This window comes from Spodoptera frugiperda, chromosome 29, assembly GCF_023101765.2.
Source record: "Spodoptera frugiperda isolate SF20-4 chromosome 29, AGI-APGP_CSIRO_Sfru_2.0, whole genome shotgun sequence".
Taxonomy (NCBI): Eukaryota; Metazoa; Arthropoda; class Insecta; order Lepidoptera; family Noctuidae; genus Spodoptera; species Spodoptera frugiperda.
The window spans coordinates 10,303,832-10,329,621 of record NC_064240.1 but is presented as its reverse complement, the minus strand read 5'-3'; the positions used below and the strand labels follow the sequence as shown (position 1 = coordinate 10,329,621).

Below are 25,790 nucleotides of genomic sequence, written 5' to 3'. Positions count from 1 at the left end.
TTGTATCTACCAACATCATTATCCGCTACTTTCCTCCGCTGTTATAGTTGTAACCTTCGGGTTGTCATTCTCACTTGTATCAAAGTTTATGACACGATGCGACCCTCGTCACCAGACGTTATGGATGACATAATATCTTTTTCAAATTTACACATTCCCTGCTTATAAATAGAGGGATATGTTGCCTATTGGGTAGGACAGGTATCTGATACGCATGTGGATTTATCCGACTCGATATGAGAGCATAATATTTTAAAGTATTCATGAAAATGCCCTGTTACGATGGCATGGAAATAATACGCGTTAGTGGGCGTTCACTGCGAAGGCTCGCGTCTGGTTTTTGTGATAAGGTGTAGTTGACATAAAAAACACTTAATAATGAATTGTGGCTCCATTCTAACGGGCAGGGGCTGTACTTAATATAAATTTGCCTTGTGGTAGTCTAAGACTAGATTATATGAGCACCCAAAACGTGATAAATGCACACATTGAAAAAAAAATCAATAATTCTGTTAATAATTTTGTGTCCTTTCTCAATTTAACTAGGCTTTTACTAAGCTCAAGCGCTAATTACCTTAACATATTTCTGTGTATGTATATTCAAAACTATCGATATGAATCGTTGATTGGAATCTAACAACTATAAGTACTACAATCATCATAAAAGTTTGTCACACTGAGTCAGTTTATCAAAACTACTAATCAGTATTCGACAGGAACAAATCGTTATTTTACGGTTGACTGAAGGCCAGTCAATAATGTTGTATGACGTGATATTTGTCTTGATTGATTTAAAAATAATGATTGGATAATATAATTCTAACTTTCGTGAGACATACTAAATTAATTATTATGTTATCGGCTTACCTACTTCGGATTATAGCGTTGCGGAATGCTGCTCACGAATATGAGCCTCTAGCATGGCTTGAAACTAGTCGAGTTCCTTGTCAAACAGTTACGTGCGTAAGCCGATAACATAATAATTGATTGGATAATACTTAAAAAAAAAGAAGACCCCTGCCTAGTACATGCTTAATCGCTTAGGATGTAGTTGACAAAACATAATATGTACATGTTTCTGACTACGAAATCTTGCGGGGGTCACCTACTTCCTATTACTAAACATGAAAATACTGACATTAAAAAATCTCCATTCGGTGCATTCCACGGCAGAACTCGCCCATTTACAAGTCACCAAGGTACGTCACTAATTATAACTTTTCCGCCATTTAAAATTCGGTCTGTTGTCTATGCGTAAGCCATTTAACGAAAGTTTCGCGGCAATTAGCTCCCGTTGCCGGCGAGCGTTCCGGAATAAATTATAAACTCTATGGTCCTTGATCCAACCGTATCTCGTGAAGTGTACTGCCGCACCGGGAGTGTTATTGTAAATCATCACGACTTTTTTTATACTGAAATGGGGCAGGTTAGGTTGCCAGGTGTTTTAAGCTTATGTGTGTTGCTAGATGTCTAATTCAATTAACTTTTGTAGCTTTCGTCCAATTTAATTTGCATTTATGTAATTTTTAGTTTTCAAAGTCAAAGTCGAAGCATTTTTTTCAATTAATCCTTAATTAATTTAATTAAGGCACTTTAGAAACGTCATATTCAATTGTCCGTCAGTCAGTCTGTCTGTCAACGAAGCTAGGTGCTCTTGTTCATTTCTTTCTCTAATAGTATTTCGTTTCTGTCGATTCTTGGATTCAATACTTTTCATTCTCAACTCATTGATAATCCATTTTCAGAGGTTCGTGGCCACAAACTTTCTAATGAACTAAATATTAAGTTAGGATTACTACACATCATTAGAATTTGTAGCACTTCATGGAAATCTTTCTGTATGTGTAAATTATGAACGATCAAGTTCAAGTATACAGGCAGAAATTGGATACGACACCTAATATATTTAGAGGCACTTAGGTTCATACAGATATATTTTTGGAGGTGTATTAAAAATCAATCAAAATTTTGAGAGGCCAATATATTTTGTTTATCTCGCGATGATGGATATGACACGCGATAAATTGTTATTAGAGCCTTGACGTTCAAGTTAAATTGAATTTATATGTGGTTAATTTATTGTACTTATCTATTTTATTAATGTAACATCGGATCAAGCTTTTCATTGCCCGATTTCGGCATGAGTTAGAGTTTTATATAATAGAGTAGATGACAATTTTTTATTTGAATGTCAGTCTTGTAGATTAGTTTGAAACATTATTTTTTATTTTCTTACGTAAACAAATACTTTTGAAGATATATCGATTTGAAATATTACGCGTCGTCATTTCTAGGTATATTTTATTGTGTAGAAATGACCTAGTACGTATAGTATTTCAGAAAAGGGTGAGTACTTTCCGTAAGTATAGATATTTACCATTGAAGTAATGGTTGTAACCCGTATTCAACGTAAAATATAACAACGAAAACGTATTTTACTTATCCCAAAATTGTAATATTTCTGACACAAGAAAGCCAAAGTTTCATTAAAAGTCTTACAAAATTTGAAAGATCAAAATTCTTGTGAAACAGATCAGTAGGTCAGTAGGTTATGAAAACTTCTGGCTATGTTATACGTGCTTCTTGAAAATAAGTCTTCAGTAGTTCCATTTAGGGTTTGTTTTCAAATATCAGCTTAAATATGAACCTAGATTTGTGTTGTTAAGGGCTCTTGTATAAAGTTCAATTAGTACTTATTAATTAATGCTTGTCTTTCTCTAAAAGGGTTGGTAGGACATGGAAAAGGTATATTTTAAGTTCAATTAATCAAGTTACCTACTATTAACTAGAAATCTTCAATAACTGTGAATTTCTTTCGCAAACGCATCGAAATAATACTTTGTAAGACTCGGTAATCGAATTCAAGACCCCTTGGTTACTATCAACTCGCCACATTTCCAAGAAAAACAATTTAAATTAGGCACTTGAAACGCTTAGCTTTTATTTTACTTAGTTAAAATATTCTTGAACTTAAGCTGGATTAATTATAGTCTTAAGACGTTTACATCAGTACCTCGAGTTGGTATTAACAGGGAAGTTTTGGGGTTCAAAACGAGCGATGTAATTTCCGACAGGCCAACATAAAGGTCCATTGCGATTCATTAACACGATTCTAAACGTTGTCCAGAATCCTAATTCTGAATAGTTTTGAAAATATTGCCATGGTTTTGGATGATACTGCTTTTCTAGCAGATTTTGTTTCTATGGATCCTCTAACGTATTTTTCTTTTGTAGGTATCACTGTTTTGGAACCAAATTATTTCAGATTTTTAAGTGTGGGAGAGTCATGCTTTGATACGAATCGGCTTGTTCAACCGCAATGACACATACGGAAAACCGACGTGAAACAACGTTTGCGTTGTGTAAGTGAGGTTACCGGGGCCCAATTACACCAAAAAATACTCACATAAGAAAATATGTTATTATTTTCACTATGTATTTGGCTGCGGGTTGGTAGGTGGTAACAATATGATGTTGTGTCAATGCTAATCTTCATTTTTAACACGATGATACGCAATGAGTAGTTGCTACGGAATTTCCCAGTAGGTTGGGAAAATACGACGTCTTCGGAAAATTATTGATAGGTATTGCAATAACTACGTGTCAGTTGCAATTCACTGTAGATTTTTAAGCATTCCCCACACTAGGATTTTCTCTTCTTTATGGTTGCGCTAACAAACATAAAAGTTTACATACATATGACACCCAGACCTGACAAAGACCCGATGACCCGACACCTGATATCGTACGGGAATCGAAACCACCATACGTTGCACAGAAGCCAGTTGCCAAGCCAGCACGCCAACCGTGCATTGACACGTTTTTTCATCATTACAGGTAGACTACACCATTATAATCACTGATTTCTAATCTCTTTTTTCTATGGTAATAAAATACCATAAAAAGGATTATTTAGGATTAAATGGTTTATAATATATCTTACCTCGTGCCTTCTGCAGCAGTGTGACAGTGGGGTTCTGTGCCTTAGGTAGCCGGCTGCCGAAGTTGGAGCCACCCAGGTTGCTGAGGCCGGTGACAGGCGCACTGTGAGACGTCCTCAGCCGACCCTCGCTCTCCGATCCACTTGTGGCGCCGTTCTGTTCTGAGTTCTGTCAAAGGATGTTATCAGGGTATAAATACGTTATTTATTGGAACATTTTAGAATTGTATATTAAGTAGGGATTGTAGGTGTGGTAACTAATACTAATGATGTAATATTGAATTGTCGTCAAAAAAGCTCCGAAACTGTCGTAAGGTAATTTTTGTCTGGAGCTGCGGCCTACATAGCGGGTTTACTGGGGCTGGGATAGAAGTCATTGGATAAAATTTTCCCCTTAAAAAGGTAATTTTTGTAACGCAATATTGATGTAGATTGGTAATGTACCTAGTATTCTCCGCAGGCATAGGATTTTAGATCAAAGTTATAAGGACTAAATACATTGCAAACCAGGTTTAATTCTACGGATATTATGTACACAAAATTCTCTTAAAGCTGTACTTAGTTACAATTTTGCTATAGAAAACCACGGCAACACTTATTCCCAATGACTTGCGTTTTCTGATCGGATAGCATCTAGTCCTCGGAGTTAGTGTTTAAAAACACTATCCGAGTAACCAAAATTTATTATTCTTAGTACATAAATCTGTAACTTGATAAAATATTTACAAAATGCGACTCCTTAGCTTTCAGCATTCTTAGAAGTCGTCATGAAACTTCATAGCTTTGATGTTACTTTCTTTTTGAAATGTGGCCAAAAAAACTTGTTAAATAAAAATGTTGGGAGTGTTTACTTGAATTCAATTATTCAACTTTCAAGTGAGTGGTTGAAAATGCTTAAAGAAAATTGTAAGATTTTACGATTTTCTGTTACTGTTATGAAATGGCTGGAAATTACTGGTCATTTCTCTAAAGAGACTCGTTTGAATTACGATTATTAAATATTCATAAAAGACCAATGAACACTTTGACGGTCGTGTTGCTGTTGCAATAAAATTTTCATTTAACTCGAATATTCATTAATTATTAAAACCACATTACAGTTAAATAATTATGTATTTTCGTTTATGTTTATAAGTATATGATGCGCAATTTTAACCTTTATTGGGATGGGTTTACGGTTTAATATACTTTTATAAGTATCTACTATAATAAGCTAATTATAAACGACAGAATGTTTTTCTTCTGTCTAATAATGTAGTACCTATTGATTTCCCTAGAGAAGACGAGTACTTACGTACCTGAGTATAAAATTAAAAACAGACATATTCCTATTTGTATAGCCAAACAGTATAGTTTATGGCCCCTAAATATATTTTACGAGCCACAAATCGTGGTTCCAGTGATCCATGAAGGTTGGGACGTGGATACATAATGCGAGTATTCACATGGAGGATCAACACTTCACACACACACTCCTATTTGCATTAGTTTAAGAATTGCGTTTAAGAGATGGCGCTGGTGTCGTTTTTGGACAGCAAGAGTTTAAGAATATAACCACATATTCTCTAATATAGGTAATATTATCACGTAGTTTGTGTGAGTATCCGCAATAAAATGTCAATATGCCTCCAAAACAGGAAAGGTTAAGGATATATTTATTTGACATTACCAAAGCTAAGCCGCATTACATTTTTTGTATGTAGAAAACGTAATAAATTTTCTTCTATCCTTATTTTTTATCATCACGATCAAAGAGTGGTACTTATTCAATAACAGAAAGTCTTAAAGATAAGAAAATAGATGTTTATAAAGGTGAGTTTCTATAAGTCTTTCATCGCTGAGTTACCTATACACGTGGCTAAACTGGTCTTTGTAATAATAGCCGTTCTACGACACCGCTGTTGTTGGCACACCCCGCTGAAACGGTCACGGTCGTCATCAAGAACTGAACGGTAACGTTTCATATATTATAGTTCATGTGGACTGATGTGTGAGTGTGTGGATTGGATACAGTTTAGAAATAACGGTGTTTCTACTTTAAGGGTTATTTATTTAGATTTTTGACTGTTATGATCCAAGTTCCAACACATGATGGATAGCATAAATCATATTGTATGCCTTAAGAAGGAAAGCTCAACATTTTTGCCCAACAAGAGGATTGTTCAACTATAGGTAGATTTCAATGCGTCACAAATTAAGAAGAATAATATTACTACGTAATAATACGAATATTAGTTGTACAAACAAGACATGTATGGTAATGTCTTAAAATGCATACTGAGTCACATTCCTCTTGACTTTACTGTAGGTAAGTACGTAAAACATAAATCATACCGGGAATTTACGGCGGGCGGGTGGCGTTTCTTCGAAGTGCACTGGCCTGAAGGTCTTGCGCGGTGTTTGGGGCGAAGCGCCCGCGCTGCCCGGCGTCCACACGGGCGGCGGCGGTGGTGGTGGCGGAACGCCCGGGCTCCGCGCGGGAGTGCCAGCTACCGGGGGCGGCGCGCCCGGCCTCCAAATAGCTGTAACATTAAAAATTACATTAGAATGGGATGACCAGACGTCAGTAGATTAAGATAAACCAATCTAATTTAAACTTTATTGTTCTTAAACTAAATCCTAAGATATATTGAAGGTCTTTGACAGATTAGTCCCTACATACTCGTGCCAAACAAAATTTTAAAGCAAGAGTACTTTGCCTGGCAACGTCGGATTTGTTGATTGATATTTCCTCTTGGTTACAGACGGTAGATACTCTGTTAATGAAGAATATGAGGAGGATCAACGTTGTTTGCCGTGACATTTATTTAAACGGCGAATCAGTTATAAAAGATTTTTATAGGTCGAATTTGCTTAAAAACTACAACTTAATCTAAAATAGTTAAATCACAACGTCGTAGTTTTAGGGTAATTTAAGGGTGCATGTCTATCAGAGATGTGCTATGCTACGTTGTTGTGGATGCATTTGGCTTCCACCAATCATATTCATTGGTACACATAGCTTAGCACCGATAGACACGGACTTAGCTACGCTATGTTTTTTATATAGAAAGATGCGTACTATGGACACGTGCTACTTAATTTTATACTAATTAATTTTTAACTGAGCAAACTGCCCAATTCCTTCTACATTTTATTGCCTCTAATATAATCTATTGTTGTAATCATCTACAAATTATTCAGCATAGTTCACAGTTCAATGAGCCTTCTGTTATCCTATCTCATATGCACCTAAATTCAGGTGCAGTCAGTCGCTCCTAAATTAGACGTGAGTCAATCGGTTGGCTGAGACTTGAGAGCAGTGTAGTTATATCTGGGTTTACAGCTTCATGTGTCTGACCTTACAGTTTATATGAACGTGGGAAGAGAGTAATACTCTTGCCTGTTTAGGAATTTCTTAGAGCTATATTGTTAGAACAAATTAGGGTATTTGAAATAGGTACATGATTTTAGAGGAATGGTGGTAATGAAGCTAAATATGGTGGTTGTGTCGTTGTTGTTTGGTCTTATATGTTTAATGTAATGCAAGTCTTTTGATTGCATGCAATTTTGTATGGTGTTTTATCTTTTCCTCTAAAGTTTTCTATTTAATCAATAGTCAATATTATTATCATCAATTACTCAATATGTCCCACGAAAGATCTTGGTTTTCTAGTTTGAAAAAAGAAATAATGATATGTTATAAACTTCTTGCTTTGTTTTTTTTGTACTTTACTGTCCATTACTCAAGTACTTCATTTCATTTTTAAACTATTTTCTCCTTTGACTTGCTTATGGAGCAGTTGATGACCCGATGGTTAGAAGGCTAAAGCATTACGTTATTATACCGAGGTGTGCCGGGCATTAGTACGTCTAGCTATCAATGCCTGTGAAGGCTACTTTAAAGCTAATTAATCATTAAAATACACCTTAGTTAAAATAAGATGTTGATTCTACAGAATTAACCAACGGTGTTATTAAAGGACACTTTTGGATGTTTGGTAAAAATAGAAATTATTCTATAACACGTGAAAGTATCTACACATTTGCAGCACTTATAAAATAAGTAGGTTCTCCTATTGTCGGTGCCCCTTATCGGTGCTGAAGGTGGACTACCAGGGTGATTTTAAGTGAGTTAACAATCGCACACTCCCTAGTCTTTCTCCCCAAAAAAACTAGGCGCCTTTTGAAGGTTACACTTGGCATCAAAAAAGGTCCTCCTATTGTATCATACATATTGTTTTAAAAGTAGGGAATGTCTGTCTGGTAGAAAAAGAAGACATTGTGCGCTGACCTCAAATAATTTAGGAAAATATAACAGTAAAAGAAGAAGAGGGTATAACCCTACAATATTTAGGTACAGAAGAAAGAGCCAGTTTATTAATAAATATGAAGTAAAGCTTTTGTGGCCAATCATAAAATAGGGCTCGTAAAATATTATAGTGTTTCGGTTCGCTCAGAAGTGCCAAGGTTGTTGTCAACATGTCAATTCCAAAGGAAACTAAAACAATACTTTAATTTAAACTTTGTTGTCGAACAATATATTTAATTGTTGTGTTAAAATGTAAGTTTTGTAAGTTATTCAGACTGGTTTTGTGTTTAATAGCTGAAATATATTGTAGTTTTCCTCTTCTGATTGGGAAAACTAATTTATACTGCATCTTTGTGTAAGTACTCGGTCTAAGTTATGAATTAATATTGTCATATCATGAAAAAATATCGAACATAGCAACCATTTTTATGACACTAGCAAGATGTGCCATTGTCTAAAGTCTGTCCAAACAATATGGCCTTCATAAAACGTAGCACATACTGGCGCTTCCATTCGAAGGCTGAATGATATACCTGCTCCATTCAATTTGGACGTTTTTACACGGAGAGCTGCATTTTACGATCTTGTAATAAATCTCGGCGGGGCGTAGAATCGAAGTGTGTTTACTCGGTCGTTTTTAACAAATTGGGTTAGTGGTACCGCGCCCTGCTGTCGACGTAATCGCTTAGCCTGTTAGGACTGTGATGTGATCACGCCCCAACTCGAATCTTCACATATTTACCTTCACTCACGCACTGATAGCTTCGCACACACGTTTGCTAATCAAAATTGAAATTGTTCCGGACCGAGCGTCAATGTCAATATGCCTTTAATAACGTTTACTGATATTCTAGCTTCATTTCATATTAACAGTGCTCTCGTCCGGATTGCTTTCTATAATTAGACGGATTAAAACATCGAAATAATATGGTCTGAAATCCAAATCACATGGCGGAGTCGGGGGATTAAATCGTATCCGATAATTGGTTATTTATCTAAAAGCCCTGGGACCGTGCGCCGACATCAAAGTGAGAAAGTGAACGCAAATAAAATTAAAAGTGTGCTGAAAACGAATCCAATTATGGCACAACGGAGAAAATATCCCTTTTGCGTTGGTGTTGGTCCACCTCTATTGCAGTGTACACTGTACGGCGTCCAGGTGAAATGTGTGTGTGGATTTGCGAGCTCGCGACGCGACGCTTAGTTTTTTTGCTAACGATATATGTTGCAGCGTATAAGCTACACATTGTTTACAGTTTGACCAGTTTTTGGGGCGGGTTGATTGGGGTGGAAGAAATATGCATGGAAATTCATAGGCGGTGAATTGGTTTGGTTCTAGTTCTGATGAATTATGACGGTTGGTAAAGCTTAAAACAAATATTAAGTACTAACTAAGTTAATTATGTGTATGGAACTAGTGTTGGAGGGTGGACATAAGCATGTTTGTTTAACGTTACTCATTGTCAGCGAGTATATGCGGCAAGCTGGCAAGAATGGGAAATGACGAAAAATAAAATGACGCGTATTATATTTGTTTGCCGTAAAAAAATGTAATAAATCTAGAGAAGCCGTGCTTGAATATAAATATAAACCCATAAACTTGAGTATACCAGGAAAATTTCAACTCCAAATTATAATTGTGCCTAACAATTCTAACAAACCCAATTACATAACTGGACCACTGACACGGTTTGTCCTCTTGTTTCCAAAAATGTTGAAAATACCTCCTACATCACGTTTTCGCGTCTCACAGAGGCGTTTTATTTTCCGTTCGGCCATTAGGGATTCAAATCACAGCGGTGGTCGTGCCGGCGGCTAACTTACAGCCTTTACTTCTAATTGTATTATGAACTCCTGGTACCACCACGCTCGTATTTTGGACAACAGATTGTTATTTATTACATTGTCTTGTTTTTTTCCTGTGTCGATGTGAAAGTTATAAAAAGAAGCGTGGAAGCTTGAGAAAAATAAACCTACTTATGGAAAGTATAGCTATACTTTGGTGGATCTCGAAATCTTTCCTCTCAAATATGTTTTGACACAATTTACGCTTATGTGCTTGGTAAAAACGTTGGTTGGTTAACTTTGAAATTATTGACGGTTATTGAAACAACTGCACAATATCCAATAGACTATATCAATACTCACAAAAAACAACAAATAGTCATAATACACGTTATTAATTTATATTATAACTTTCACGAAACATACTAAATTAATTATTATGTTCTAGTCGAGTTCCTCGTCAAATAATTACGTGAGTAAGCCGAAAAACATAATAATTAATATACATAATATATTTTTATTATGGAATAGAGGCAAACGACCATATGGTGATCCATATGGTCATTTTTCCTCAAGCCATCAGGTGATCCTGATGGTAAGCATATATTAACAAAAGCTAGATAAAACTAATAACATCGATAGAAACAGTACTCTTAATAAGCAGAACTTCAAAAGAACACCTTGTAGAGTTTTATTGGTGCAGCAGGAGTTAGGAAAGTTTTTCTTTTTTTTTCAAATCAAGATAGAAAAGTGAGTAAACTAGAAAAACTTAGTCGATATCGCATCGAACTTTGATATTTCTTTTAAAGTTTACCTATAATCAAGATAAAAAAAACTATGTGATCAGGTTAGCAATATAAATCTCATTTATTTATTATAATAGGCATACCAACAGTTTCTATCTATACATAGTTTAAAGGGTGGCCTCGTTGGCTGAGTGGTTCTAAGTACGACTACCGGACAAGGGGTCTCCGGTTTGATTACCGGGTCGGGCAAAGTATTGCTACGCTTGTTTCAGTTTTTCAACAAATTTATCAGTAGTAGCTGTATCTGGAAATGTGCCCGGTGTATGGCAATAGGCTAACCCCCTATTACATGGGACTTACAGCATAAATTGTTAAAAGTTGGCTATAATGTGCAGCTCTGCCTACCCCATCGGGGATGGAAGGCGTGACGATAAGTAATAAAAAAGGGTACTAATAAGTATTGGGCTTATACAATTTTAGGCTAACCAACACTACAATTAAGTGATAAAAGACTATAAAAACAAAACATGTAAAAAATAAATTTTAGTAAAATAAATAAAAACGAAATAAATCTTCTTAATATAAAGATTGGTAACAGTAAGTCATAAAAATACTTCGGAGAAATCGTTTAGGTAGCAGCATATTTCATACATACTGTCTAGTCTACACTTAAAAGAAAATTAATAGTAAATACTTACATGATTTTCACAGAACTTAGTATACATACAATAAACAAGCTATAAAAGATATTTAGTTAAAAACATTTTCGAAAAAGTGTTCCGAGAAACGAAGAGCTAGAGTAGATGTATAAGTTAATAAACAAACTGAAAATCATGCTCGTTTTTAAAGAAATATCATAAAATATATAAAATGTCACATCTCTTATCCCCGAAGTAATAGACAGAGGTACACATGTTCCTACATTACGGGTGATTACGGCACTTAATAATGTACACCCACTTTTCACCATTTGTGTTATAAGACCTATGTAATAGGGGTGAGCCTATTGCCATAATATATACTGGGCACAATTCCAGACTTCGTGCTACTATTGAGAAATTTTCGAAACGCCGAAAAAAACTCAGTAATACTTTGCCCGACCCGGCAGTCGCACTGAACACTACTCAATCAACGAGGCAGTGTAAAGCAGTTTAAAGAAATGTTACAAACTAATTATCTTCTATTCGATCATAATATAAAGAGGACTATTAACACTACATGTAAGAAAATATGATGGATTGCATTTAAAGAAGTATTACACATTTCAAATGCACCGTCTAGTGGAAGTTTTGTAAAGTTTTCTCGTTAAGGAGCTGTTTGTTTAGTGAGCCATTCACTCTGCTGGCTACTTCCCGTAAACTTTCCAAATGAATAAATTAATATTTCATTATTGCCAAGTCCTGTGGTTACATTAGGAGTTGCATTAGGAGTTTGTTACTAATTCATTGAATGGGTAATTATATTCAGACAGTATTGACTCTTTTGTTCCTTCAATAGAGAACTAAAAACTCAGAATTTTATTACACAGCCGACTAGTGGTTACTGCTGAGAAAATACCTCTTCTCGCACGGACAAGGTTCGAGCATTAATCACCACGCTTGTTCAACGCGGGTTGGCGATTTCAAACTTATAATTACAAATTATAAGCCTAGGTTTCCTCACGATGTTTTTCTTCACCGTCTGTCATATAGACGTATAACTCGGAAAAAGTCACATTCATTTCAATTCAATCACACTCTCATGCATGAGGAGCTTCTTAAACCGTCTTAAACCTGCGGGCCACCCCAACACTCTTTTATTACAATTTTAACAAAATAAAACCAATTTCAAAAAATAAATATTCCAAAACAAATTAATATGCAACTAAAAAGTAAAAGAAATAATTGCGTATTTTTCAACAACTTAATAGATCAACTAACTTTACTAACTCATCACACACATTATAATGTAATGTAGGTACAATTATTGCTATTTCTGGCGTCGGTGTCCTCCTTTTTTACAAGTCGGTTAAAAAATGATAATGAACCATAATAAACTTAGTACTTTTACTACAATCAACTCTCAAAATAATTACATTTAGAACTAAAAACGCAACAAACATAATCGTAGAAGAAAAGACAAAGAAATCACAAAATAGTTGCCGCATTATTTTTCAGCCAGCGACTCTTCAATAGGGGGTGTTGTCAAAGGGCGTGGTATTTCACCAGCCAAATGAGAATGACATTAGGGAAATACGACTAGTCTACGTTCTACGACGTTGCTTGCCATCCCTACTACCCATTATAGAACAGACAATAGGAATATGGCGTCACTGTGCAAAGTAAATCTTGTGTGAAATGTAGCATTACGGTTCGCGGTCTTCGCTTAGACAGCTCGACTGAAATTAATTTGATGCCTACACTTTATTCACCTTTTGGAGGCCTTTTTTCAGTATTTTCTATTGAGTAAATGTACTTACGAAGAAGTGTTTGAATCTATATCTTTTTCGGTAGACTTTGTAAATAACATTGCTCGCATTATTTATAAATATCAATAAGTAAATCTTTATGCAATCGATCTTTTGATGGAGGTTCTTACTCGTTCTTTTCCATTCGAAGCTACATTTTGGAACGAGCATCTAAGTACCTTCACTGACAGACAGACTGAAGGACATTTAAAATTGACGCTTCAAGAGTGCCTAATTAGGAATTAATTTAAATAAATACTTTGACTTTGAGTTTGAAGAATATTTTTTATTTGCAACAGTAATCGAACTAAGAAAATTGTATTTCCTACATCTGTTGCAAAAAATAAACCAAACATTCCAAAATTAATGGTTACTCTCAAATATTTACAAACGAAACGAAATATAACAAAGGGTGTGCAAATAACAACTACATAGTACAACGTAATATATCGAAAAATCTTGAACAAAGTGTATGTAGTGTACACAAAGAAAAGTAATTGTGACACAATTACGTTCCCTTTGTGCTCGTTTACTTGGTGTTAATATGTGGAGCGCCCTGTACATAGTAGTTGAGATGGAACATTTACAGGTTGATTTAGAAGAGAGTGCGACAGACTTTGGGGGATTCGTGAGGTATTGAAGCAGTAATTTGTGAAATAATGGCCTCAGCGTATTTATTAAGCCTTAGGGTAACGGTAGGCTAGAGCAGGCAAATGCTAAATTAAGGTGTCTTGAGGATTTTGGTAAATGACACCAACGTATTTGGAGAAATAATTGTGAATAGTAAAGAATAAGTATACGTAAATTTCAACAGATGCACTTTTGAACGTAAGTATTCAATTTATGACAGGAATACACAGAAGAGCAATCAAGGCAAACAAAAGAAAAACTAAAAAAATGGTTTAGCTTCAGAAAACTTAAACCAAAAGACTAACCATATCCCATCAAAAACATCCTGTAAAAAACCCAAGTCTCGCAGCTCAGTCTTTCTACCGTCAAAAGTTGTGAGATCCATGTAATACCAAGTCGGTTAATCTATTTAGTGTCTACTTGAAGGACCTTCTGTCTTAAGTTATTACATAAGTTATTATCATGCCAATATTAAAAATATTTAACGTTTTAAACAAATAGATCGACTTGGACATCGCATGAAAACAAAATGAATATTACAATATTATTTTAGATTCTTTAGTCTCTCGCGCCTCACGCGATTGAAACTCTCGTTCCTGTTGGTCGCTGGCCCGTCGTGCTGTGTAGTGTGATACATACTAATAATCAAATCAAGCGATGTCCAAGTCGATCTATTTGTTTAAAACGTTAAATATTTTTAATATTGGCATGATAATAACTTATGTAATAACTTAAGACAGAAGGTCCTTCAAGTAGACACTAAATAGATTAACTGACTTGGTATTACATGGATCTCACAACTTTTGACGGTAGAAAGACTGAGCTGCGAGACTTGGGTTTTTTACAGGATGTTTTTGATGGGATCTCACTTCTTTTTGTAGATTAGATTTTCGTACTTCAAGACATGTCCAATCATGTGTTTTTCATTACGTCGACCATTTTACAAGTAATAATGTTGTTCAGTTTCATGGGCTAAACACACCCTTACCCACCCTATACCCCCTCCCTTGCCTCATATGGTAGGTACCTATCTACACCTATTAAATTTATAACCACCACCAACCACCAAATGCATAAATAACTTTGTAATCCCATATATTTATATGGGATTACAAAGTTATTGATGCAGTTGGTGTATTTGGAAAACTGGACCGAAATTACAAAATGTTTGAGTTTTCCCATGATTAAGACACTAAACTCTATATGTATTCCAAATATGAAGCTTCTAAGTCTGCTAGAAGTGCCTTGGACTTTTGATGATCGGTGAGTCAGTGAGTGACAAAATTTAGAAACTTTAACAAGTTGTCATTCTTAAACTACTGGTTCAAATTGACTGAAATTTTAAATATTCCGTGTTTATACAATGCCGGATTAGTTACTGAAGATTCAGGTTTCTTGCTTTATCCACAACCGAATTATAGGGGTCGAAAAAGGCCCGAATTGCTTCGAGAAAAGGATGGTACGGCCGTGCCGCTTTTTTTTTGCTCGACTTGGCGGGGTACTGCCGTGCCCCCAGATTCCTATATACAATACATAACCACTATTATTACTCCGCAACCATCTACCAACTTCTACATACCTAATACCATACTAATGTCATCTAATTTCGTCCTTAAGCCTCAAGCCACGTTTCTCCGTAACATTGAATCTCAACACTTTTCCAAGAGAAGGTCTTTTACTTCGCATTCCTGGACCCACATTATCCACTCGGTGATTTAATTACTCCGAGATAATCAAGCCACAATGGCCGGTTGCTGCAAGAGACGGAAAAATATAGAGGTCTCGGGTTCCGCATAACTATAGGTAATGATTTATTGGTAATTGATGCTGTTCTGATTGGTTCTTCTTTGAAAAGATAAGATTGAGTATAATAGTTTTAGTGTTGCAAGGTAGCTTTAAGTAGGGTAGACTGGGTACGGTTGAAACAAAGGACGGTTGAAACAAAACGAATATCTCGCAAACCGTTGGCGGGGCAGCTAGGGGTCCAAGGGAAGAACGAAGCGGACGATAGGTCTAAACACGAATCTTAGTGTTGCGTCACTCTCCGCGCGCTTTGGCTGTTTCTAGGGGACCCTATTGTGTTTTGATAACCAAAAGTAAGTATTTTTGCTTGGAGATTTTTCCAATTATTGTCGTTTTTATTCAAGTGACAGCATTGAGGGTGCGTTGTTGTTTGAAATGAAGCTCGCGGAATATGACATTGTAACTAGATTGTATGTATCATTATTGTTACAATGACTAATAACTGAATTTTACCTAAAGTAGGAGTTGGGGACGGTTGAAACATTTTTTTTGGGTACGGTTGAAACAGTGTACTTATTATTTTTTTCTTGTTTTTACACCAAATAATATTTTTTAATGTGGACGTGTGAAGAGTGATCTGATTGATCTTTAAATTTGGCTTATCCTTATTGGACTAATGAAAGCCAAAAATTGTTTTCTTTCAAACTTTTTTTTAAATATTATTGTTTAGTTTGCTATGTTTAAAAAACAAACAGTTGATTTTGGTTTAATTTACGTAAATTTTATATCAATGTTAAGTAATTTGTAGTTACTTAGTTTTTTGATGATTGATAATATTTATTTTAAATAGTGTGCTTTAAAACATTAAAGTCTGATTAAAAATATCGTTTCAAGTATATAAATATTGAAGATTGATTACTAATGTCAAAGAGTTACTTAATTATTCTTAGATTTAAAATAAACAATTAATAAAACGTGTTGTAATATTATATTTTGTATTATTCGCATGTGTTTCAACTGACCCCATTCACTGTTTCAACCGCCCCTGGTATGGGGACGGTTGCAACAAATCCGATTTATTTTTTAATTTGATCTACTTTTAAAAATAACACACCTGGGACTAAAAACATATTGCCTATTAGTAGACAGAAACATGCTCTTTTATTTAACATATCTTCTTCATCGCTCGGGTTATAAAAAGCAGAACTATGGACGTTATAAGTGAAACTGTTTCAACCGTACCCAGTCTACCCTACCTCGCCCATGGATGAGGGTGTGGGTTTGAAACCTACTAATGGAAAAGTACCAATGTAACTCTTTTTGAGTTATATAACATAGCTATCATGCTTATAAAATATAGCTAAAATCTGTTTTCTAACCAAAAAACCAACCATATTTAATGTAGAATGTATATTTCTAACCAACGATGTCATAGCTATTTGTATGTTGCAGTTTTCAGTTAGAAGCCAGTGTAGGTAATTACAGGGACATGACACGTAATTCCACCTTTGTCTCTGGTACAGAAACGTAATACTCTTGTTTATGCTTATTGCACATGTCATTTCTGTTCGTACAGAAAACGGCATATCAAGTTATACTAAACTGTCACAATAGATTTTACACCCTATTTGTGAAGAGTTAAGGTTGAAAATCTATTAAAGAAATGCAGCAGATAGGAGTAGCTTGATGTGTGCTACCAGCAAAAAATCAAAGGAATAATTTCGTCATGTTAATGTTCATACTAAATCTTTATAAAGAATTCGGAGCAATATATTATAACACGCAGTTATGAAGGATACAAATCATTATTTAAGGTATGTAGAACAGTGTTTTGTTTATAAATATGATTAAATACTTCTTTGGTCTTTTCGTTGTAGGTGCATAGAAGAAATTCTTCTTTTATTTGCATTCTAAGTTATTTAAAATAACTCAGGGAAATGTGTCTTCTATTTTCATTCTCGCACATGATATTATACTTTATCCGATTGTTTTGTTTATTTTCAAACAATGAATCTTCTCGATCGATGATGAAGACTTAATGTCTTTATCTTTTAAAGAAGATGTGATTTAGGAGACAGACACACTATGAACCTAACCCCCAAAAGGCCGGCAACGCACTTATAACTGGTAATGGCTGTTTGTTTACCGGCTTATACCATAAAAAAAAACTTTGGTATAAAATTTACGAATAATATAAACCTTCGTAGAAAACTCAATGTATCGAATTGACGTTGATATTCGACAAATAAGGTCAAAACTTTAACAAAATATCAAGCTCTTACATCGGTTTTTTTCCACTAGTTAGACTATTATCTAAAATGCCATTTATCTAGTAGGCCTTAACAGACACATAACAATAATTTACAACCCCCAAGAGGTTGGTCCTAAAGTATTTACACTCTACCTACCTACGGGACCCTGAAAGCGTGGAATAGCATTAAATACTGAGAAGTATCCTGCGCTTAACAATCTAATTGGGTTGCAATAATTACATTATTAACTAAAGTACGGCTAGGTACAGCGGACGGCCGTAATTGGTGGAACGCCCGCAATTTGTTCAACTATAGGAGATTTTTCCAACAATGGTTGTTTACAAAAAATATGAGAAATTATGCTTTTATGATGGGACTCATGAAAGTTGAAATTTCTTTACTGTTACAGTGAAAATTCATGATAAAAACATCAGTGATAACAATATCAGTTTTTTTGAGACGGGAAAAAATATCTAACGGTTTTCCAGCCTTAGGTGAGGCGAGAGCGAGTTTTCAATGGGTAAGAGTCTGACAAGACACTTACTCCTTAAAACCACGCCGTTCCTACTCCTGTTTTTCGACCTGGTAAGGTACATGTACTGACATTTAATTACGAATGCTTCATTCGATATCAAAAGATTTGAAATTCCTTTAAAATTTAATAACACATCTTACCTATTTTATTAAAGCCTATCCCAGAGTCTTAAGACTTTGAAGTATAATCTCGAATTAAGTACCTACCTATACTAAATTCACTTATTTTTGCTTGCAAATAAGCATAAATACACTTTGGCTTTCACAACACTTTCAGTAGATAGATTTAAAACAGGTGACAATTTGCAATAAACTCATACCACATACATACAAACTGAGCATAGGTAGCGTAATGTTATTTTAATGAAATTGGCAACAAACATAACACGGTATACGTACGCGCGTACATAGGCGCAGCATCGGATTTTAATATCGGCCAGACCGTCCGATAACTAGATTGTTATCGTATGAATACTCGGGGACCGGAAAATGGCGGAATATGGCGCCGAAAAACATGTTGGCATCCGACCCCTAGCTGATTTAATATCATGTACGGTTGAATTCTCATAATAATATCGATAGGTGCTCGAAAAACATCTGGTAATGATGCTTGAATACGAAGTTGATTTTCGGTCCACTCACAACCCTTTTTCCGAACTGATTGAAAAGTATCAAATTAGTAATTTCATGGGTAAGAGTTGCCAACTTATTTGGAAACTATTTTGAAGTTTGTGAATACGAAAGCCTTACATAATATATCTAGCAAGGCAAATTAAACCTTAGTAAAGAATTCAATCAAACAAATTATTTAGGTCTTATATGTTTCGTAGAAGTATAAAATCTAATTAAATATGGTTTAAGTTCAATATATCTTTTCTGTGACATGCACAATCTCACATAAGCGCGTTCTAATGCGCGTTGATTCGCCTCGAGCCTGTTCGGATAAAACGCTTTATATGTTCACACGTTGCGTTTCCCGATATCCATTTAGCGGGCGGTTCGTTCAGACAAGCTTTTGAAAATAGTTTTTTCACCATTCTTCTACGGTTATAGACACGAATGCTATAATAAAAAGAGTATTTTAAATTCTTAGCAGTAAAAAAGAACAGGATAATTTAAATAAGACACATTTCCCTAGCACCAATTTTCCTCTCGAATCACGAATTCTAATCGCCTTAGAAAACAAAAAATAAGACGTTGAAAATAAACGTAAAACAAATGAGGGTGTCAGGAATAATTCTTTTAAAGGAAGAAAGATGTCATCGTGCGATTCGTTTTGCTAAAGGACTATGGAGATATTAAATTATTTTCTAAGGAATGCTAATAGGGTCATCACTTTAAAAGGAGGAACAAAAACTGTGAGCGAATGCTTTATTATGCGTCTGGCGATTTGGGACATCCCTGGAATTATCATATCACCTGATTTCGGAGCGAACCTAATTTTATAGAAGTACTGTATTATGGTAATGTGGTAATATTAGTAATAGGTCTCCTGATAAACCTAATGTGGTAATTTAGTTAGGCAAATAGTGTTTAGAGCTCTAGTTGGGCAAGTTTCCAGTGTACGTTGGTGTATATTTTTTCCGCTCGACACGGTCTGTTTATGAGCACGGACCAGCTACATAAAAGGTAGCTTAGGTAAGTTGCCACCGTAAGCCTACTATAAGTAAATTAATTATTAAAAGGGTAAGCTTTAATCTCTTTGCTGTTTTTGTCAGGGGCTCTAGTGATATTTTACTTTAACCAACAAATTTAAAATTACTAGCGAATTTGAAGAGAGTAGAGTTAGAGTTGGAATATTCCTTAGCTACGGTTTTCACGCTACACGCTATCGATTTGGCATTTGGTCAGCGCAAAATAATATATTTCGATTCTTGTATGTGTTAAGTTTCAGATTTTGCTCTTCGTTCTGCAGTAGGTGGGCGATCATGGGTAACAAATACATTGTATATAATTATAATACCTGCAGTTTATCCGAGACTAGAGTAGGTATTCGACCCCGGCTTCACATAGTGCTATTTATGTCCGCTTCGAATTTATCAAACATTTCAACCATTCAAATATCATCTTATTTTGTACAGTCATTTTGGGAATTATACACATACATACATATTGTTTGTATACCTATAATTCCTATAAATATGTATGACGGATCAATGTTTCAGTGCAAAATGAAATTCACTGTAAATTAAAGATAACATTTTGTAAACTCATTGATATTAAAAGCGTTATTGAATTGCATTTCCATGTTAGAGATACAGACTATGGCACATATATTTGGTGCAACATATCACTAGGTATATAGATAAGAGATGAGCATGTATATTGCATATCATTGCGCCATACATTTAGTGGAGATAACATGAGTAACTGCTCGTATGGGGATCCAACCTCATGATAGATTAATGGTGTGTTTGTGTAGATTATATCTTAGTACTGTCCATGTACTGGGGGTGATGGCAAACTATACATAATAATTGTTTGCACCGTGTCCCACTCGCGAGTATCCTAAGGTATGAATCGCTTCATATAAAAAAGTATACCACAATGTCCGGTGCACGGCCCGGTCGTGACACGGTGTAGTGTGAATCAGTCTTTATTATATAAGCCTTTTAAGTTCTCTCCGATAAGTGATCACCAACTCATCTGCCAAGCGTGGAAATGATGGCAAATCTCTCTCATACTGAGAAGACCCATATTCCATCAGTGGACTTTGACGAACTATTGATGTCATGTTTGTAACCATACGTATAATGCCATCTTTCTACTATGATATTACATGTATAAATAGTATATTAAACCTCAAGTGTGTAGCTAAATAAAATAATAATTATGCAAGGTCATGCTAATGTCTACCCATACTCCATCCAATCTAGGCTTGTTTGCTAGCCCTTATTAAAGAAAACGGCCTGACTCCCATCAGATTTGAAGAATTTAAATTGAAAGGACTGGAAATTTTCATTCGTCTAATAGCAAATTTAACCTCCAAATATATCTTAAGTTTAAGCATAAATTCTGTAGACAGTCGCTGAAAATGTTAAAATTAGACTGAAATGTTTTATTCAAACTATATCTGCGTGAATCGAATTATGTTGATTAAACTAATTAGTTTTGTGGGGGCGAATTTATTCATGTATAAAGGTTTATTTAAGGTTCAATATGGTTTAAATAAATACTGGTCAATTTTATGTGTCAGTACTAATTCTAACTATTATTTATTGTTGTGGTTGGGTTTTAACATGGCTGTAAATTCGCTCTATATTGTCTAAAGAGGTGAATTGCAGAGGCGTATAAATTAAATATGATGTGACCTATGGAAAAAGAGGCGAATGCTTTGTCCCAGGCATACATTTTCAAAAAAAAAAAAATGTACTCGAAATCTTAATCATCGTCAAAATACAAATTTCATATACTTAATAACAATTTACTTAAAACCGAATAATACTTTACCTAACTAAAACACGAAAGAAACTCAAGAGACATTCAAGCATTCAAGCATATGTTTTATCGTTTCATATATCAATGAAAACAACTTTCATGTTCTCCTACTAAGGGGAGGTTTTTACAAAAAATATCCTATTTTTTGGTGAAAAAACAAACGAGGTACACTGCTCACATCACACGTATCACATTCCATATTCAAAAGTAAACTTGTGATATTTCAGTACGCTGCTACCGTGCCAGTTAGAAATTCAGGCGTACGGCTTTTTTGATACGATTTTTGCCGATAGAATTTGTGGTATAAATAAAGTTTATGTAGTACCTATTGAGGTGTGGACTGCCTAGCGAGTTATCGGGACTCCGGCTCGAAAAGCAGGAGTAGGAACGGGGTGGTTTTTAGTCAGTAAGAGTTTGAGACTCCCTCTCGCGTCGCCTTGAGCGAGGCGAGAGGGAGTGTGAAGAAGTAAATAGATGATTTTATCCCCTCAAAAACAAAAAAATAAACGTCCGCAAGTTACAAAGGTACATAATAATAATCATGTAATTTCCCAAAACGGTAGGCAAAGGTGTTCATTACAAATGTAACGCCCACATGTGTAGGTAGTAATGATTTAATATTTTTTTAACATAACAATACACATTATAATTACACAGATTTTCCCATTAAAATAATAGGGTCGCCATTTATTCCAATGGGAGTAATAATAGTAACATAACTGGTGAAAGTGGGTGTAAAGTACTTAATCTTCTACCTACACCTATTTCGATTGATTGGTTGTTTACTACGGGAACTAATCATTATTTACGTTGTAGTATTTAAATATTGACTAAAAATAACGGCTTACTCGCGTAAAACGCGGTCGCGGCGTCGTAGTACACTGCTCACGATGAAGAGTCCCTCTGCGACTCTAAACTAGTAGAGCTTTTAGTTTTAGTTTAAGTATTTAGTATGTCTCAAGACAGACAAAAATTTAGATATTAATTAAAGATTTTTGTTTGTTTAAGACCCTTGTCATTTTCATTCTAGGTGTAATATTATGTTACTAACTATTAAATGCAAATTGTTTCTCATTCTTTCAAGTTGCAAAAAATACTTTTATAATTATCTTTGTGTCCTGAGTGCTCAGGCCAAAAGCTAGTGCTAACATAATGAGAACTAATTGTCTATTAAACAAGGACGTCCAATCCGTTTACAGTGATTAGTAAAAACAACACTAAAAAGATTAAGTTCCAAATACGAAATTAGATCTTCAAAGACAATTTTTTTCTTTTGTTTTTAGTTTTTCAATGGCCTTGGATTCTGCCCATTAAGTTCTTTGTTACATTTTTAAGTTTTAAAAATAGAATTTCTGTAGTGAAATCAGTTGTCTACGTTCATTCAATTCGTCATTATTTTTTGCTTTTCAGAAGTGTCTACTATTTAGGACATCTTTCTTTTTAGGTACTGAATAAAAACCTGCCCGTCTAATCAGGCTTCTAATCCCCATACTTGGCAGACTTCAGTGTTCCGGTAATTTCATGGTTGTATCTACTGTAGATCCTGGCTTATAGGAGTTGCAGCGGGTTTGGGAGGATGTGGCGGGCTTGTCCCACAAAATAAAAATACTTGGCAGATAATTTGGTAACTGGAAGATATGGTGGTCATGATTTACGGCCAGTTTCAATAACCTATCTATCTGTAGATTTGCCTACTAGAGATAGAATTTTGACACATTTTGTATGGAGCTTATGTCAAAATACTATCTCTAGTAGGCAAATCTACAGATAGATAGGTTATTGAAACTGGCCGTTAGTAGACTACTTTCCATAACCACCTACTGCTTGATTGTACTTTTCTAAAATTCCGATCGAAGCTTTGGTAGGAGAATAAATAGGTGCCATGGAATGAAAACCATAAGAAGCGACAAGTATTGACAGAACTCATTAATCTGAGGACAGCATCGTTACTTTGCATCGGTTTAAAGAGTGGACAGCTAGATAATGAATCCGAATGAGTACCAACGTATGTGTTGTTTTCACATCACTTGTTATGCTAGGGACAGTATTGAAAAACTATAATTTAAACACACTGTAATTTGCCTAAATTAAACCTGTGACAGGTTAAAGTTAAACTCAAATTAATCAATCCCATTAATAATACAGATTCTACCATATATCAAACTTTTTTTTTATGGTATAAGCCGGTAAACGAGCAGAAGGATCACCCGCATGATGGTAAGCTGTCGCCGGCGCCCATGGACATCCGAAACACCAGAGGCGTTACAAGTGCCTTGCCAATCAGGAATTGTTGGGGAATCGGGGATTGAGAAGGGGGTAATTGAGCCTCCGGTAACCTCACTCACACAACGAAACACAACGCAAGCGTTGTTTCACGTCGGTTATTTGTGAGGCCGTAGTATCACTCCGGTCGAGCCGGCCCATTCGTGTCGAAGCATGGCTCTCCCACACATAATTAAAGAAATAATTAACAGAGCAATTGTTGCCACCTCATTTCTACAGCAACACTTACCTTCTCTATGACTATTACCATCCAAATTCGAATACACTCCAAATACACCACTGAAGAACTTACCTGAAACAAAAAAATAAACAAAAATGAATCACACGGTGTTGCCAACAGAGTTGGTGTGTATTTGTGTTTGGTTTATAATGGTTACTTAAATAGTCTGTGTTTCCTGTTTTCGCGGCAAACGTTCGGTTATGCAACTTGTCACGCTGCCAACTGTTCAGGTGTTGTGACCTCAGTTGTGACGTGATTGTTGACACATGACGTGACTCATGTCCCTGTGTGATCACTGATCAGTACATTTAGCCTTAGCCAAATTGAATTATCTATTATAATGGTTAATGCTGTGAGAAGAAAATGAATGACTATGTTCTAAAACTGTTAAGTTACTACAAGACGTCAGGAGGCAGCAGTATCCTCCAAACTTTCAGAGACCTAATTGTAATCACCGAACCACCTGCCAAAAGTGGGGATTTTGATAAAACATTTTTTTTTACTAGGCGCTAGATTTTTGTTATAGATATAAAATATGTACCACGATTGATAACGGAACGATTCCTTATTTACATATTATATTAATTTATTCTGTTTACTATAGTGTTAAGGATTAAAGGAGGTTGCTCGTCAGTTCACGAATAAAGGTTAAGCTCTATAAGCACAATCATACTTCGCACTCTACCAGATTAAAATAATACAGATTAAAAAGGGAGTGTGATGAAAATGAATTCAGTCTACGAAATGAATATGTTTATACCGAAATACTATTCAACGTACAATATCATTTATTCGTAATGGTTATTACTTTATCAACATCTGTGAAGTGGGCATTTTACGTTATATTTTCGTGAGGTTTATTGTAAAATGGATACTTGATAAATTGATGGGTATCATTTATATAGCAGTCGTAAAGTTTCCCTTAACAATTGTGACAGGTTGAATTTATTGGTCGCATTAAGGGAATCGTTAATGGAAAAACTGGACAGATAATGAAGTGTAATAAAAGAGGCGCACATTATGGGCTCATTTGGTTCGAAACGGAGCGGACCGAAGCGGGAGCTGTGCGAAGCGAGGCTGTATGGTAACGATGTGACCAGATTACAAATGTCGCTTAATGTATTCCGTGATATCGGTTGAATTGAAATGGACATGTTTTCGGTGAAGTAATTTGGCGGGTTTAATCATCCGGTAAAGTATTTACCGATGGCGGATATCTGTGCTCGGTCGTGGTTTTACTGGGAAGCTGACTTTGTTTTACGTATCTCTATAGGGTAATGGCGCAAATTATAGGCGGCATATACTATTAATTGAAATTACACAAATATATAAAATACCATGAAGTTTACCAATAGTTTCTGGTTAGGTGCAGTTTTACAAAGGAAGACAATTTTTGATTTCTCAGTTGATGACATTATCATCATAAGTTATTTTATTGTTAAATTCAGACATTTGTTTAAGACAGAAATTCCCTCAATTAGG

The 25,790-nt window shown here is 35.3% G+C and overlaps 1 protein-coding gene across 22 annotated transcripts in view; it reads right to left on the bottom strand.

Annotated features, from left to right (window-relative positions):
- The window catches only part of LOC118268087 (sorbin and SH3 domain-containing protein 1), a 208,535-nt gene that overhangs the window by 33,577 nt on the left and 149,168 nt on the right, over positions 1–25,790 (bottom strand). For all 22 annotated transcript variants that reach the window (XM_050706569.1, XM_050706568.1, XM_050706572.1 and 19 more), the window contains 2 exons: positions 6,275–6,462; positions 3,944–4,109 (listed from right to left, as the gene is read on the bottom strand). In XM_050706569.1, the coding sequence (XP_050562526.1) occupies positions 3,944–4,109; positions 6,275–6,462 (354 nt within the window). The remainder of the gene's footprint in view (positions 1–3,943; positions 4,110–6,274; positions 6,463–25,790) is intronic.